The sequence below is a fragment of the Poecilia formosa genome, unplaced genomic scaffold, assembly GCF_000485575.1.
Source record: "Poecilia formosa unplaced genomic scaffold, Poecilia_formosa-5.1.2 Scaffold421, whole genome shotgun sequence".
Taxonomy (NCBI): Eukaryota; Metazoa; Chordata; class Actinopteri; order Cyprinodontiformes; family Poeciliidae; genus Poecilia; species Poecilia formosa.
The window spans coordinates 251,428-269,050 of record NW_006800360.1 but is presented as its reverse complement, the minus strand read 5'-3'; the positions used below and the strand labels follow the sequence as shown (position 1 = coordinate 269,050).

General features: G+C 38.4%; 1 protein-coding gene across 2 annotated transcripts in view; it reads left to right on the top strand.

Annotated features, from left to right (window-relative positions):
- The first annotated feature begins 1,313 nt into the window (after positions 1 to 1,313).
- Positions 1,314 to 17,623, top strand: part of dennd2da (DENN/MADD domain containing 2Da) — a 28,316-nt gene continuing 12,006 nt past the window's right edge. The window contains exons 1-7 of one of the 2 annotated variants that reach the window (XM_007576956.2): positions 1,314 to 1,549; positions 6,096 to 6,162; positions 6,267 to 6,353; positions 8,204 to 8,266; positions 8,403 to 8,462; positions 16,641 to 16,691; positions 17,097 to 17,189. In XM_007576956.2, the coding sequence (XP_007577018.1) occupies positions 1,520 to 1,549; positions 6,096 to 6,162; positions 6,267 to 6,353; positions 8,204 to 8,266; positions 8,403 to 8,462; positions 16,641 to 16,691; positions 17,097 to 17,189 (451 nt within the window). In that variant the 5' untranslated portion in view covers positions 1,314 to 1,519. Of the gene's footprint in view, positions 1,550 to 6,095; positions 6,163 to 6,266; positions 6,354 to 8,203; positions 8,267 to 8,402; positions 8,463 to 11,950; positions 12,307 to 16,640; positions 16,692 to 17,096; positions 17,190 to 17,623 lie in introns of those variants that run through there. The other variant, XM_007576957.1, reaches the window with a different exon arrangement.

Below are 17,623 nucleotides of genomic sequence, written 5' to 3'. Positions count from 1 at the left end.
CTGCAGCTTTGCAGGCTTTTTTTCTTTTTTACGCAAGTACCTTGTTGCACATAAACGTGTGCTTAAGTGCACTTAAGATGGTGTTTGTGAATCCACACTGATTATTAACTAAACGATAAAAGAAAAGCAGCTGTTGGATAATTTTCTGGTGACTTCAATTTGCGACCAGGGTTGATGGGCTGTCTAATGAGGTCTCTTATTGGACAAATGGTTCACATTGACAAAAATATGAAATGCATTTAAGCCAAGGATGCTGACTGAAAATAATTTGTAAAAAAAACAAAACAACAGCAACTAAATACTAAAATAAAGTGGTTATTTTCTGTGGTGCTGTAGACTGAATTGGTGCTGCTTGTTGGTTGTTGTCATTATTACATCCAGGGTTAGGATGAGAGCAATAGGAGAGGTTAATTAATGTTAAAATTAAACATTTTTAGATTTTGCAACAAAAATGTCTCAAGTATCTTATTTAAATATGTTTTTAGTCATAATTTGAAATTTGAACACTACATCCAACGAAGTCTGCCCCCTGGTCTTAATCCTCAGCACTAATAATAAGGAAGCTTTAGAAGAGCTTCCTGCCTGCTCACTGATTTCACCTTTAGATCCTCAGCTCCTCCCCAACGCCGATAAACATTCTGCAAAGTAAAGCATTTCATTTACCCCGCCTCCCTGGAACAACCTGTTTTTCTTTACTGTGCCAAGTCAGTGTGAAAATTAATATCTATCTTCTGCTGGTGAAAACCAAGTGGATCAGTTCCTTTAAGCAGGTCACAGCAATTGAGAAAAACTGTAACATACACATAATGACTGAAAGACGTCGCGGCTCAGAATTAGTGACTTTAAACACAAAGCGTTACAGCAAATGTAGAACAGATTCTTTCAAATCGATATCAAGCTGAGTAATTCAACCAGCTACTCAAAAGTACATTTTGTGTTGGTAAATGAATATGCTGAGAAGCAGCATAAGCATTCTTATGTGTCAGGGTGTGTGTTGTTCTCACATTCTGTGAAGGAGGGCCATCTCTGGGTTTTTTTTTATGCTGTGAAATGGGAAACTTTTTACCTGTCCCTTCTCCTAACCTGGCTGCCCACAGCGAATGGTGCAGTTGCTCACCTTACTTGAGTGCGAACAAAAGCAGCCTCGGGGTGAATAAAGACTATTGTTTATTATATGTGCAGTTATTCGCCAAACTGGATTCAAAAGCTGCTCAACAGGTTTTCTGCTCCTCTCAATACTTTCTCACAACACACCCAGTCAGTGACGCGGCATATTGGTTTAACATTAAAAGAGGAAATCCTGGCATCAGAGTGAAGTCCACCAACTGCACATTTCATCAGCTGCACTTCCTGATGCGTGTGCACTTGTGTCTTCATTAGCGCTCGAGACAGATCTGCACGTCCTATGCATTTCTCTACATGTGTCTTGCCGAGCAGATAAAAGCAGACTTATGCCACGGTTGTAGCATTTTCTCTTTATCCAGTGGACACGTTTGTCTCCTCTGCACACACAGGACAAATGGACAAAGCCTCAGGGAACGCACAGGTGGTGAGTATTCTCCTTCATAGGGTCACAGTGTTTAGAGGTCAAGGCTGTTCACTTGTTTCCCAGTAAATCTGCAGCCTTACTGTCTTTAGAAACTTAGTCCGGCTGTCGTAGCGAAAACAGACCTACGCTGTAGAAACCTAAAATTATGATCAATGACACCTTCTGACATTTCCTGCCCTTTATCACATGACACAAGGAACACAGAACTTTGATCTTGACAACTTTTGTTTCCTGTGGTGACGATTACGAGAGCACACTTTGTAGCTGCTGAGATTGGAGAGATGAGTTTAGCTCTTCTACTTCTGGGTGTTCATGGATGATTTATTGCTTTCCTTGGTTACTGAACGTTACGTTTTACCGGCTTCATAAAATCTATGGTGAAACCTAACTTTTTTGAATGCAGTGTGGAAATGTAAACCAAGTCTAGTGCACATTAGTTTAAACCATTTGAACCACACTACAGCTCCATAATGCACTGGACTGTCTATGTTCAGAACAGTGAAGGTCAGCAAGGTAGTCCGCTAATATAAAGTCTGCTGAAAGCATTGGCGTTGGAAATTGGGTCTGTATTTGTGTGTCTGAAAGACAGACATTTAAATTAACATTCGCTTTGTGCAGGGGCAGCAAGAGATGCATTCATAAGCAGAAAAACCAACAGAAATATTTAAAAACAGCTGTAGATGCAGACAAAAATTTTTTATCAATGTTTCTGTTCATTCAGAAGCTAGCATTAGCACTACAACACAGCTAGCATGAAACAGTGTTAGGGAAGTAGTAGTGTGAAACTGGACTGTTTTTTTTTTTTTTTAACCATTTTTAATCTTGTTCAAACATCAGACAGACAATTACTTGTGTAAGAATCAGCAGTTTTCTGAAAAGCTTTTGGCCATCCAAAACCACCACAATAAGTTCCTGAAAAACTTAAAGAGTATTACTTTGCAGACTTTATAAAGCAGTAATCATTGTTGCAGACAATCAGGAAGGAGTTTTAAGATGACAGAAAGTTACTTTTTAATATTTCCTAGAGCTACTCTGAAGTACTTGGCCTCTTTGGTTCAAAGTAAAAATCACAAAAGTTGCATCGAAGCAGTTAAAGTCTGTCCTGAAATACTGATTTAGTGGATTTGATCTATTTTTAAACCACAGGTTCAATTCCAGTTCCTTATATCGTCGCAGTATGTTCTTTCTCAGGTTTGTCCCTTTTTGCACCAATTTCAAGTCACAACAAGCTGCAGGTAAAGTAATCAGTGAAAAATGGATTATAGGTCCCTGAAGTTGCTGCCACTAACGACTGTTTCGATAGTATTCTGTTTAAATAACAAAAAATAATTTGGTAGCATTTGCAGCACTGGATAAACACTCCAACTGATGTTCCCCGTTTCACAAAATAATGATGTGATGCATGAACAGCAAGAAAAACAGGAAGATGTAAAAACTCCAGGTGAAGATTATTGGCTGCTGTGCACAGTTTTCATTCCTGCATGTTTTTGCTGTTTTCATAAGACACAGAAAAAACCTTCTCCTCAGTCACCATCCGGTTATAGTTCTGTTGTGATGCCGTTTCTACTTTACCCACAAGTCCTGGAAGTGAAACTCTTAAAACTCTAAACTTCATTTCAAAATTATTTTTATAAATCTTTGGTACTGAGCTCACAGAATGCCTCTTCAACACAAAATCTACGTATATCCATAAGGAGCAAATTTATTAGAATAACTTTAGGCTTTGACCAAGATTTATTAAAAAAAAAACAACAAAAACTATTAAAGTATTTCAGAGTCTCAAAATATTCTGAGATCATCAGTTCAGAAAGAACTGAGGCAGAGACTATAACTGATCATCAGCTTTGGGAAGGTCCTGGACAGAGCTGAAATCTTTTTTCATCTTTATGTTTTTCTTTCTTAATCTTTTTTTTAACATCAACTAATTTTAAACAGGTGTATCTGTTCTCCACCAGCTACCTTTAACAAACTGACCAAATGTGAAGCTTATACTTTGACAAGTTAAGCCACTTATTTTCATTATGCTTGCTCTCTCCTTCGGTTTGAGGCGATTTTGGATTATTGCTGTATTTATTCAGTCAATAATTGTCTACTTATTGATATATACTTAGTTGAAACAGCATAATATTAACTGACTGTGACTTTAAATAAATCTTTTAATCTTTCGTGTGTGTGTTTTTTTTGTAATGTTCAAGGTTAAAAATACAGTAAACTAGGCGCAGACCCGACCAAGTACAGGAATTTAAATACAGACTGAGAGGAATCAGTGGGGCCTTTTAGAGCTGCTAATGCGCTGCTTTGTTCTGCAACCCCTCGCATAAATAATGAACGGCTGTCATTTACTGTCCGGTCCTCTCTCTTAGACCTTCCGCTCAGTAATCCATTCAAAACAAATAAGAAACACAAAACTCATCACTTCCTGCAAAGAGAGGAATCTTCCCAAGAACAGCCAACGATGCACTGAACAGCAAACTGGAAAAATTTAAATTAGGGGGAAAAAATGAGAAATAAAGGCGGGCAGAAAGTGAAACACTTTGCTTTCCTCCTCAGCTCCACCAACTCTTCGTTTCATCATTGACGCATTCCATTTGTAGAGTAGTGGTTTATGTCGCCGGGGAGTTTTCCCAGAGGACAGGGACACGTCCTGTCATTTCTGTGCTATAAACAGCGAGAGTGTCTTCTCATCCAGAACCGACGAGGCTCGCTCACAATGCAAACAGCTCGAGCCTTCAGCTGAGAATCTGGCTGAGAAATCCAGTTCAGAGTGGAAGCATCTGCTGTGAAACGCAGCGTGGAACTCTTCTTATAGTTTTGTGTGAAATCCTCCGATTATAACAGTCATAAAGGTCAGCACAGAAAGCCTCGCTCTCTACAAGCTTTGTGAGACGGAAGCATTGCTGGCTATCCAGTTATTTTTGGAGACTTTCCAGAATAAATGAGTAACTACGGCAGTGGCAGATTTCCAAAGTCAGAACGAGTCACTAAATCCTTATAAACCCTGAGATGACTGGATCAAACTGAACAAAGCTGAAAATGTTATGACCTCATCGTGTTTGATTTATAGCACAATTGTGATCTGATTCGATATCACTCTTGTGATCTTTTGGTGGAACATTTACTCTAACATAAATCAGAAAAAATATATCTTTTAGGTACATTTTTCTGGGGACTCGTGATATTGCAGTTCTTCTCAGTTTTATTGGTGCCTTTCTCAAATCATTCTCGACATTTGCAAAACAGTAAATGCATTTCTCAAAGCAATTTGTAAAAACAGCAAAACAGCGTGGATTGCCTGTAAAATCCAGTTTCTTTCTCAAAATCCTCATTTCATTTCTCAACATTAAATATTTGTTTCAGTGAACGTGTCAGTTCTTCAGAATGACAAGTTCTTACGGATAAGACAGTCAAATGTATTAGTCATGTGCAACTGTGTTCTCTGGAGGGATATTTTCACACACTAAATCCAAAGTTTTGGTGACCACAAATGTAAATTGTAATTACGGGAAATAAATAGAGTCTAGACAAGAGTCACATGCTTTTACTGTAATCTATGCCAACGCCACACTGAGAGATGTTCCTCAATGGAGTAAATGGATGAGGAGCAAGATGAGAGGAACTCCATCAATTCAATTCAATTCAAATTCAAAAATGCTTTATTGTTCCCAAAAGGAAAATAAATGTTGTTGTAACTCAATTTCTGGTTGTTGACCCATCTAGATCCTCGTCCTTCCACTGTCAGAAATATAACATTGTGTTGTGCTCCATCTTTATACACTATGTACATATTTGTTGGCGGTTGACAGCTCATGGTATCTTTGAGCTATTTCAGGAGTTTTGTTGATCATTGGTTGATCTAATCCTTCACACATTTATCTCTATTCATCAGAGACCTACATAATGGATTCTGATCAGTATAACATAAGACATTGGATGTGTGGGGAAAAAGCTGAGAATTGTACTTAATAGTTGCAAAAGCATTTGCAACGTGTTCACAAAAATGAGAAACTGTTTTTGCCCTCGTTTTTTTTTTTTTTTTTTTTGACAAGCTAAGGAAATTTAAAATTCTATTTTCAGTTTATGGGGAAAAAAATGAATCACCATGATCACCATGTGTTTGCAAAAGAAAAATAAAACTTTTTTTCTAGTCAGCTTGATGAGAACTTTCTATAAACAATCACATGGAGAAAGATTAAGAATACAAAGCATATAGTTTGAATTAAAAAACCTTAAAAAGTCTGATTAAAAAAAAAAAACCTTTTTATTACCATTGTATTTAAAAAAAAGTTTCTTATTTGGCTCTGAAGCAGTCAATTCTTTTGTTACTGTTAGCTATCATCACAAATAAAACCCTACCAGGACAGAAACATCTAGAATTTTATCAAGTACTTCACAATCATCCACTAATTACTTGGTGTGTGATTATTTTTAATGAATGTACCCCTTCAGGGGTGGCTAAAATGTTTTTGTTTTTTTGCCATCAAATTAATTTTGATATTTTGTTCTCCTTTATTCTTTTTTTCCTAACACCTTTTTCATATCCTTCCAGGAAAGTGGACAAATAATTTCTCCAAACACTCGAAGGACCTTCAGTTTTTCATCTCTTCGTATCAAAAGTAAGACAGTGTATCAGTGTGAGGCTCAATCATGTTGCTGTTCTGTTATTCAGTAAAAGCTTCACTCTTATGTTCTGTAAACCTGTTTTTTATTTTTTTTACAGAAAGGCACAACAGTGCGGATGAGGGCGGATTTGAGCGAAGGAGAGGGTTGAGATCTTTTTCATCAGCTCGAGAATCATCCAAAAAAGGTAAATTGTGAACTAATCTACCACCGCTGTGTTAGATCAGCTAATCTACCACAAAGAATACTTCTTAATTGTAAAATACTGTAAATACTAAGCCTAGAAACATAAAACTGTAACAGACTGAATGCTCTGTTCTTTGTGTGGGAAATGTTTGAGTGTTTTTTGGTGGTCAAAGTCAAATAACTGGCCTACTTCCCTCCCTATTTCTTTTCTTAAATAACACTTTCTTTAGACATTGTCTGGTTTTTGAAGAGTTGACAATTAGTAGTAAAGCACTGCATCCCTTTTCTTTTATATATCATGCGTACATTTAAGATTTTGCTTGTTATATTGGCAATATAAGAGCTAAAATGAATAGCAGTCATCGTCAGGAGCAGCTTTTTGCCCTCCAGCTGGGAGTTGGGGCAGGATCTGGTGCTCATGACGTCACACTGAAGGAGTTTATAGATATTTTTGGCTGCAGGCAGAAAAAGTTCTCCTAGCGGTCTGTATTACAACGAATTGGAAGAAACCTTTGACTAAAGACACTCTGTTTTTCAATGACAGTCTCATGAAGAGGATGTTCAGGGTTGTCCATGAACTTCTTGCTTTCACATAGAATCAAGAAATTTGTTCCCAGTACTGAACCAGCCTTCGTTATCAGGTCATTATGAAAGGTCATTAATACCTTCATGAGTTTAGCCTATGAAAGAAAGCAAACAAATCAAACTGTGAAAGAACAAAATGTGCTTGGGGACATGTGTTGGTTCTTTAAAGTGGAGAGGACCAAACCGCCTGATGGTAAATACAAAAGCTTCGTTGTGAAAAAAATGTCAAATCAAGTTTAAAATAGGGAGGAACGGGGAAGTAGTTCAGTTAATGTAGAGTCTCATTCAATTATTATGAAATACACAACTACATCAACAATCAAACACAAACTCTGAGAGTTTGTTAAATGTAAAATAATCAGTAAGCAATATTCTGTATTTGTGGGGGTTTTGTTTATGTGTTTGTTTCTGTAGGGGCATTTTAAAGTTAGACTTAAACAAAACATGCAAGTTACTATTCAGATTCCTGTTCTATGCTTTAATTTACAACTTCTGTTAAATTCTGATTCATGTGTTTCATATGGGAAAGTCCTGATACAAACTGGAGATTAGACACAGACGGACAGTCTTCATTGAAACCGTTGACTTCTTTGTAGGCAACCGTGCAAAGCAATGTGACAGAGGTGTTGACAAAGTCTAAACTTCATGAAGGTTGGTTCAATCTTGATTGAATCAATTTTGATTCAATCAAGATTGATTCAATCAAGCTTGATTGATTCAATCAAGCTTGACTGAAGATTGATTCAAGTACAGAAAACAGTCAGTACTTTTTCATTTCTCATTCAGTCATAGTCAATAAATCAGAATATTATTAGTGTATATTCAGTCAGTTCATTGAATAAAATACGTATCATAGATTAATTCCTTACAGGCTGATGTTTTCAAACCTTTATTTCTATTAATTAAGATGATTTTCTGCTTACAGCTACTAAAAACACAATATTTAAGATTAGGAATTACATTAGGTTTTCCAGACCAATTTCTAATACAGAAATGTGGCTTCATGAAAAGTATGTTTAATACCTGCTTAAAGGTTAGACTTAGACTTATTTCATTATCGTAGCACAAATACATGACAATGAAATTGGCAAAAAATGTTGTCGTTTGGCCACCAGAGCTCACAGAAAAAACACAGGAAAATCACAAACGTGCCTATAAATATATATAATTTAGTGTTTTCAAACAGTCTTTGTGGGATTATTATTGGTGCTGAGCGATCTGATGGTCGATGGGACGTAACTATTTCTGAGTCTGCCTGTCCTACAGCAGATCCTGTGGAATCTCCTACCAGGAGCCAACCGGTTGAACAGACCAGATTATTTTCAAAAGGTACTTTTAATCTGACAAATGAGCTTCTTTGGAAAATTCATTGAAAATGATTGTATGATGTTAAAATGTTTAACGAGAGCACATGACAAGAAATGCCAACATCTGTGTATTTTCTCACTTTCAAACCTTGTCTCAGCTGCAGATGAAGCGGGTGCTCCAGAAGTAAGTCGGGTTCAAGAGCTGCTGAAAAAATTTGGTACGTATGAAGCTAATTTAAGCCTATTCTTCGTCAGGGACATAAAACTCTTGTTTTTATTGACTGAACCTTATCACTTGAGAAAGAGGTAACGGATATCTGATCTTAGGTGTCTGAGTATCAGATGCTGTGTGTGTCCCTCACAGTCTGTGGGGTGGGATGAAACCCTGGAGACACAGGTTACAGAAACATATTGAAATGTTTTCATTTCCTTACTTCTAAAGGAAATGATTTTCAAAAATTCTCTAAATAAACAATGGGAAAAAGACTATCTGACCCAATCAGAAAATTTGGTGTAACTAAACCAAAGGCTTTAAAATGCCTTGGGTCCCCACACCCTCACCATCAAAGCTACAAAATCACTAAGTTATTAAATATATCATTTTTCAGTAAAGGAGGAAGGAGGAGACTCGGCCAGAGACGAGCATGCTGAGAAAAGCCATTTGTAACACAAATGCTTCCCAAGTGTAAAGTGCAGCAACAGAGAACAGGCATTTCAGCGTGCTTGTACATTGGAAGAATAGAGAGTTGTCACAAAAAATTTAAATGAGATCAAGTTAAAAGAATTAGTGACCAAACAGATTCACCACATTCAAAAACAGGAATTAACACAATGTCTCTCATCTACCTGACACGTCTGTAACTGAGGGGTTCTCCAGGCAGCGTGTCAAGATCCAGTTTAAAACCAAATGTTGTAAGAAAACCTTTCATCAAGAGACTGAGGCTGTTTTTATTGTTTTTCTCAAGCAGGACTCGTGATGATGAGAGTAATAATTACATGCAAATCACAAATAACTAAAGCTGACATGGGCCGGGTGTACGACTGTCCAAAATATAAACATTGCCATTTAAATTTTTCAGTGAATCGATCCTGAAGTGATTCTTAGCGGGTTCTAAAACGCAGCAGAAAACCGCTTCGGTTTCCCCGAGGCCAGAGAGCGACGTCAGAGCCACATCGTCCTGCCACTGGCAACGTCTCTCCCTGCAAATGTTTAACCATCCCTCTGTTGTGGTCTGTAGAGGATCACAGCGCAGGGTGACAGCTTGTCTGCACAAATAACCACTTTTATCGCAGTATCCCCGCAAACAGATGTTGCACTATAATAAATATTATTAATATCAGCAGCCTACATTATAAATGCTGTTTTAACAACAGGTGGTGTTTGTGAGAACTCTAAGCAGCGAGGGTCACAGCTCTGCAGGGAGCTCACACACATTGTTTAATGAAGGATAAATTAACCTGATGATCCCAACAGACCCAGCATGGTTCACGGACAGCATTGCAAACAGCTTCACGAGATTTAGCTGTAAAGAATGACTGGGTGTGGGCCGTGTTAAAGGTCAAGTGTTACTTGTTGTGATAAGAAAACTTTTCGAGTTCATGGTTTTTGAGTTGAGATAAACAGAAGCTGACGTTTTAGTTTTAATCGTGCTGAGGTGCCTCCAAACCCCCTGATGAAACTGGTTTCTTCCTGTGACTGTGGGAAGGCTTGAAGCCGCAATAAAACCAGTTTCTAATGCTTGAATGTGTGCTTTCAGGGTGGGAACAGAAATAAGTGGTGTTGTTTAGCACTGGAATAGCACTGCAATAAGCTTCATGGAAAAAAAATTAAACTTTGGACATGACTCGTTTGAGTTATTCATCTTTTTTTTTTTAGTGTAGCAAGGTCTATATGATGAAAATAAATCAATACATTAGAAAGGTTTTTTATTTTTATTATATTATTATGAAGATGAAATGTCCAGAAATGCAAAAATAGCTCATCATTAGTTTTAAAGTTACTATAGTTTTCTTTCTTCCTCAAGTACATTGTAATATTCCTACTGCAGCAGATTCTCAGGAGGAAGCCTTTTCTCTGTTCATGTTGTTGTTGTTGAGTGTTACTTATCTTCCTGTTGAGAATTTCAGCATTTATATAAAAAATGTATTTGTTTTTTTAATCTTGTCGACATTGTGTTTTCTGAAACCCTGATTACAGAACCAAGAGGCATGATGCATATTCTTACACGAATCACACAGAAAGAAACAGAATTGCACAACTGCGAATATCTCAGTACCTCATGCAATTGTGTGTGAGATATTCACGCACAATTTCTAAATGGAGACAATGTAAAGGCTGAGGAGAGCAGAGAGATTTGAAAAGCCGTGACAAACAACACATGAAGCAGCACAGAAGCCTAAATCAAAGTGAACTGAACCACATGAGCAGGATTTTGAAGGTGAAACAGGAAACGAACCTGACAAAATGATCCTGATTTCCTGATTGAGGAAAATAAAATAGGAGACAAATAAAACTCAATCCAACCAGCTGTTATGTCTGTAATGGTGACTCAAGTTTGAGTCAACAGCAAATATGTGTGCTACTGACACCCATCTTGAGTCAGACAAAAAATAAAAGACTTCAGACTTGTTCTTTAAGGATTTGGACTCCTGGTCTGAGACCCATCCTTTTAACACATACGGTTCCATGTTCTACTGGATGTTCTCCCTCTCAGGGGGAGTTTTTCCTCTCCACTGTCACCACATGCTCTTCCAGAAGGACTGAATGTCGCAAGTCCACGACTATGGCAGTTCAGCATCTGCAAGGGTTGATCTGCAGATTGCATTATAACAAACGTCACCGAAGTTGGCAAAAGTCCAGAGCAACATTGTAGTAAACTGTAACAATGTTCACATCAGACCGGGCTGCACGGTGACTGTAGTGAAAGTAAAGGTGCAAACGGCATAGAATGCCTTTTGTGGTTTAGAACACAAACCACAAGGATGGAATTCCATCGTTCATTGTGATTAATTAGTTACATTTTTAACTGGCTAAATTACATTTAACGCAAATAATTACATTTTTTGTTTCATCCAGAACTTTTGTAATCACATGTTTCTGGTACGATGCACAAGCAACTTCCACCAACAATGGTGATGGACCACGTGGTTAATTTCTGCTTTAAAAAAAGACTATCTGATGAGATGATGGGGAAAAAACCTCTTGTGCACAGTTTACTGCACATGAACAGTCCTCTGAACTGATGGTCATTTTTACTCTCAGTTAGTTTATGATTTTAGATGACTATCGAATATAGGAAATTTGTTGTAATATTAAACATTTTATATATATGTTTAGGTTTTAAAAATACATAGAAATATAAGATATAAGACACTTTCTGAAAGAGGATACCTGAATGGATTCTGGAATAATATTTGTGTGAAATTATGCAAACAAAAATTAATAAAAATTACATATTTTCCAACCTGGTGAGAAGAAAATAAATAGCAGATGCAAAATATGTGTGCTATTTTATTTAAATATATAAAAATTTGTTTTTTTAAACTATTTTTTTAAAACAGTTTGAAAACAGTTTTTAAACTGTTTAAAAAACTGTTTAAAAACTGTTATTTTAAACAGTTTAAAAACTGTTTATAAACAGTTTAAAAACTGTTTAAAACAGTTTATATATATATAATTACTAAATATGTACAATCATTACAAATAATCATTATACAGGTTGCAGATCCCTGTTCTACTTAATCGAGTCTTTGCACTTTAATCGGTGAACAACATCAGCCCTGCAGAACACTCTGGAGAGCAGAGTTTTCGTTTTTCCGCCTGACTTTGAACGCACCAGAGGAGCCGTGCTCCCCACAGTTCGGTGCGGTGCTCGCTCTGACTGCGAAACCGGACGGATGCGTGGTTTGAGCGGGGATGGAGACGATGACTTGTCGCTGTGGAGCGTCAGAGACAAGCCGCTGAGAGGTGAACGGCGTGTCGGTGGACCTTAGCAGCAATGAGTGAAGTTGTGACGCGGAGAAGAAAAGGAGTGGGGCTGAAGAACTTTAAGCAAAGATGGAGTGAGTTTAAAGCTGCTGTGAAACTGTCGGGGTGTTAGAAATCCCGCGAAATAATTTAAAACAAAGCTCCCCCAAAAAAGTTACTTGGGCGGATTTTCAACATTGTTTTTGATTATTGGCGCTTATAGCTGTGTGTGTAAATGTAGAGGGTGTTTAGTTGTTACCTGTCTGAACGGTTACCCAAATCTTTGTTTTTCTGTTATCTTTTTCTGCGCTGCTTTAAAATGCACCGTGAGGTTTAGTGAGATCCAGGGCAGACGGATATGGTGGCTTTCTCTACATCTGTCATTTCAACCTGACACCTGTAACGTCTACAGACCTAACCCAATCACCATCTCTTGGCTGTTGAGTGGAAATGTAGGATTATTATCATTATTATTATTATTAATACGATTTGACATTAGAGGAGCGACTGGACCCCTTCCTTCCTAGGATGGCGTGATCAGAAACACGCCATCCCTGGATTAGATCTGGTGACACAAGAACATGATGATGAAACCAAACTTTCCCAGTGACCCAGAATCCACGAGCAGATTTGAATCAAGTCTGGACTTCAGCTTGTTGAGAAGGAGAGACGCTCTGCGTTCAGGCTTTCAAACAGAAACAAGCAGTTGAAACTTGTTTAGGAGCCTCAGGCCTGAAGCTCTTAACTCAGGACTATTATTTCCACCCACAAGCTTCATAGCTGAGAGGAGCGACACAATTCAGGGTTAGCATGACTGCTCAGCAGGGTCCCAGCCCGCTTGTTAAAGAGGAATTACACTCAAAATCAGACCTGGGAGTAGAGCATTCTCTGCTTTTGAGTTTTGTCCTCTTTCCTTGCGTTTGCTGAAATTCAAAGTTGTGCAACTGGTGGGTGGAGAAGCAGCAGCAGCAGCAGCAGCACTGCTGTTGATGTTGACATTGTTGCAACAGAGGGCAAACACCTTTTGTTGCCAGTAATGGTGGATTTTAGACTCAGCAGAGAGAGCCGTCAAAAACCAGGGAGGTGAACTAAGGGGAGAGGGAAGCCTGGACACCGTCCAGTGGGATTTGTTACTCTGCTTGCTCCAGATGACATTTTTCCAAGTCATTCACTTCTGCTTGTGTGTACAGCCAAATGTCTAATGTCTAAGTAATTTGTCAAAACAAATGCTGCATCAGCAGCTTGAGCACATCTCAAACTGCAGGTTGTGCTAGCAAAGTTTTGGAGTGAAATGACCTACTTGGTAGTAAAGCTGTAGTCCAGGTGTGGAGACCTTTTAATACCAGCCTCTTCCAGTTTTTTATTAAACTCAAAATAAAGAATGTGCTCTGTGAGCTGAACAATGAGAGGATACTTTAAAATAATAGAATGTCAAAATTTTTCCTAAGTTTAGTTTGCCACTGTTGAAATAATCGATTTATCGTTAAGTGGAGTATGTGGACACCAAACAGGCCATTTATTTAAAGAACAACAAAACGTCGTCAGTTTGCTGTTTGTGTCTGTGAAGACAATATTTCAGCAGATAGGGCTAGCTTGTTTCGTTTTTTTTTCCAATACTGATTTTTTTTTTTGTCTGAAATGTTGCTAAATACACAAGAAAGCCGCTGAGTCTGTAACACTGTGGGGGGAGGGTGACGATTGATAACTGACCTGGTGGGCGGGGCCAACAACAAGTTGTTTGTATTGATTTTGACAAAAGTGTCTTTGAATAATTAATTTGTCCAGTATTGATTATATTGAGACCATTATTTTGTCAACCTTTATTGATGTTAGTTGTTATTTTCCGTTGACTGTGGTTCTGACCCTCCAGATCATTTGGCTCCAATGAAATATGATAAAGGGTGATGCTAATATTGGTTAGAAGCAAGTCATAAGAGCTTAGCATAGATGGATTATTCTAAATAATGATTTCAAATTGTTGGTTGCAAAGTCTGCCTGGGGGGCTAATACCGACTCATGGTCGATAGAAATTAACTATGAGGGACCCAGAAATGTCTGGTCCAGAAGGATTAGGCTGTAAATGTACAAAATAACCAGGCCCCAGCAAAGACCCCTGACTTTATTCAAAGCATTTAAGTTTATTTATGTAGCACCGATTTACAACAAGACTTTTTACAAGACTACCTGTGTAAACCTCTCAAAACAACAGAAAGCAGAACTGAAATGGAACAGACCTGACAGATTCAGTGAAACCTCAGGGCACTTCGACATGCTGGGAAATCTGGAACTTTTAGTTTTGGTTTTGGAGCAAAATGGGAGGATAAAGCAGACTTCCAGCTTCTGCTTTCTCTTTCTGCTCCCCTTTTTCTCTGGAAAGCTCAACGAGGGAGAGTCTTTGAGTCATGTCATACTGAAAGTAATCAAATCATTTATAACGGAGTTAAATATTTTCCTGCCTCAAAATACTGATGTTGGAGAAGATAGATGTTAAAGTTGGGGAATTAATCACCCCTTAAAAAACATGTTTCTTCGTAAAAAAGATGTGATCTTTCTATGTAGAGAAAGGTCACATCTGCTCCCTGATTGTTTTATGTCTAAAACAATAAATTAGTCATGGAGTAACAAGCCTACTTTTAGGTTGTAAAGAGAGTTGCTAACACCATCTACAGCAGTACAGCATGGTCAAATTAATGCAGCTCCACTTTTCTGTCGCTCACGCTGCTAATCTAGAGTGTGTGTGTGTGTGCTGATGCATTCACACTGTTAGTAAAACTCAGATGCTGTAGTTTCCTGTGGTCTCTGAAGGCAGCTTTGCATGAGAGGCATGTTTGCGTGTCGGTTCTCGTCTGTGAGAAGCTGCAGAGACCTGTTCTGATAAACTGTAAACTGTGTTGGAAATGAACTCCCACCCAATTTCACATAAAAAATGGTTGTTTTTTTTTGGTTGTTTTTTTTGTTTGCTTTTTTTTTCTGCATCACCTGAAAGCAACACAAGAATGATCATTCTTTCTCTGGAGGACGAAGTAAACAGACGACTCAGCAGGCTGTTAATACTGCAGTATGCTCACTAGACGAGTGGTGAAGAAACAGTTTGGACAGAGGTTTGTCGCTGGGTAACAGGGAGCTGGTAATGATGCTTGTTCTTGTGTTATTTACTGCTCCACTCTGCTGTGTACAATCCTGAGTGAACACTCATTTATTTAGGTTTGTTGCAGTTGAGCTGGACCTGTTATCTGGCCTATTTTCAGCCCAGAATCATTTAGGTTTAGAAACAAACCATGACAGTGGTGTTTCCACGTTCTCTTACAGTTAATACGTCTTTAAGTGTTTTGTTAACACAATTATTTCCCATCCGCATAGTTAAATCTATGAAACAAACATTGAAACAGTTTAGAGAACAATCAACTATTAGCCCCAACAAGGTGAGATTCTCCAACAAGATTCTTCAGACGATCAGCAGAAGAATAATGCAGATATTTTTCCTTTCATTAAATGATTATCTACTTTTCCTCTCTACGTGGGCAATTCAAATCTTTTGGGAAATTTGCTGGGATCTGCCGAGTTCTTCTGGAAACACCCAGCAGAGACGAAAGATCCTGGTTTCTTTGTTCAGGATGTGGTTTTCCTGCCATTCTCCGGGTAAAATTGTGTCTTTATTATTCTGCAAGTACAGTGACTTTATCCTCATGATTAAACAAAAATTCTCATAGCCAAGCCCTAATACTCTGCCGTACAACTCACAGAAGGAATGATTGAAATAAAAGTAACTCTTTGAAAATATTGTCAGACATTTTTCATTTCTTTTTCTGAAAAAAAAAATAGATTAAAATCGTATCTAGTATGAATTGTGATTTTATTTCTGCTTACCTGAAAGCATTTTTTAACAGAGCAGTGTTTTCAGCTGCGCAGTGATCTACACGTGGTGTAGATTGTCTGCTGTTTGGTCCTTCAGGAGACAGGATTACTGACTGGAGCCAAACTTTATTAACCAAGCCTCTTTATGATTATTCGTTTTAGTGGTTACCATGGTGATTAAGTCCTCCTCCCCCAACAAGCTCAGTTCTAGTCTAGTTAATTTTGAGCCGTATCTTCATGTTCACCTGGACAGGCCACAGATCCATCACAGGGCAACACAGAGACACGCTGGACAAGCGACCAATCAGTGTCTTGGACAAAGGGAGGACAGACTGTACGACTTATCAGTTATGACACAGATACGCTGAGCCGCAATCATGTTGCATTTTTGCATAATGCAACATAGCGCATTGCCTCAGGCCAGGTGGCGTCCGCAGTGAAAACCCAACCATTTGCAGCCTGGCTTTAGCCTCATGGTGACCATTTCAGTTAATTTCATATGAACCTGGGATGTGAGAGGATTGGTGTGTTAAATGTGGACCCTAACTAACTGCAGACTGTTTGTCCGGTGCAGGTGAGCAGCCCAAAGAGAACCTCGCCACCGCTGATGTGCCTGGAAAACGCTGTGAGTTTCTGGTGTTTTCATGGTAAAACAAATAAAAAATCCAGTATGTATATGTATGTGAGCTGTTTTTATTTAAGATTATTCAATTATTTAAATCCAATCTTACAAAACCATAGTTGTTTAGATGCGAAAGTTACAAACCCCAGAAGCTTGGGTTGATAAACTTTTCAGATGGAGTGTGCTTTCTTTTTGCTGTGACTCCATCTTCCGGGAATCCTTCATGAACCAACAAACGTTTAACGTTGCCCGTGTTGTTGTTGGTGCAGAAGGCAGTGCAGCGCGTTCAGGTGCACTATACCTGCAAACAGTCTGAGTGCTGAAAGCCGCACAGGAAGCGTGGTGAAGCTGATGTGTGGTTTCGGTGTTTTTGAGCTGCATTGTTTGTTTTGTTTTTTTTCCTCGTAGGTGCAACACCACCAGGGGACGACGATGGACGACAAGGGGCCCTCAAGAGGTTCAGTGCTATGTGGCCCTCGTTCCGTAAAGCCAGAAAGGACAGTGAGTATCGTGTCAAGTGGATGTTTGTCTGGTTGTGTTGATGTTGCTAAAGATGGTTTTCTTTTGTATTTCCTTCCTTTGATGCCATAGTGCAGGAAGTCAGAATTAGCCTGCTCTCTGAGTATGGAGCAGAGTGTTTCGTAAAGCAACGGCTGGATGGGCTCAGTGAGTCTAAAGTGCATGGAGTGGGTGAAAGGTGCACCTCCATGCCAGTCTGCAAAGACAAGCTCCATGTATGAACAGCCAGAAGTACGAACAGCAGCAGTCACCGATATTTTACAAATTGATGCATAAGTACCAAAGTAATTTGTTAGGAACTTTCAATTGAAAATATAACGTATTTTATTTGATTTTATTTCATTCAGTGAAAGCGTTAGTCATATGATAACTTTGAGTACTGTGGATTCATGACATTGTTGTATCTGCATAAACAT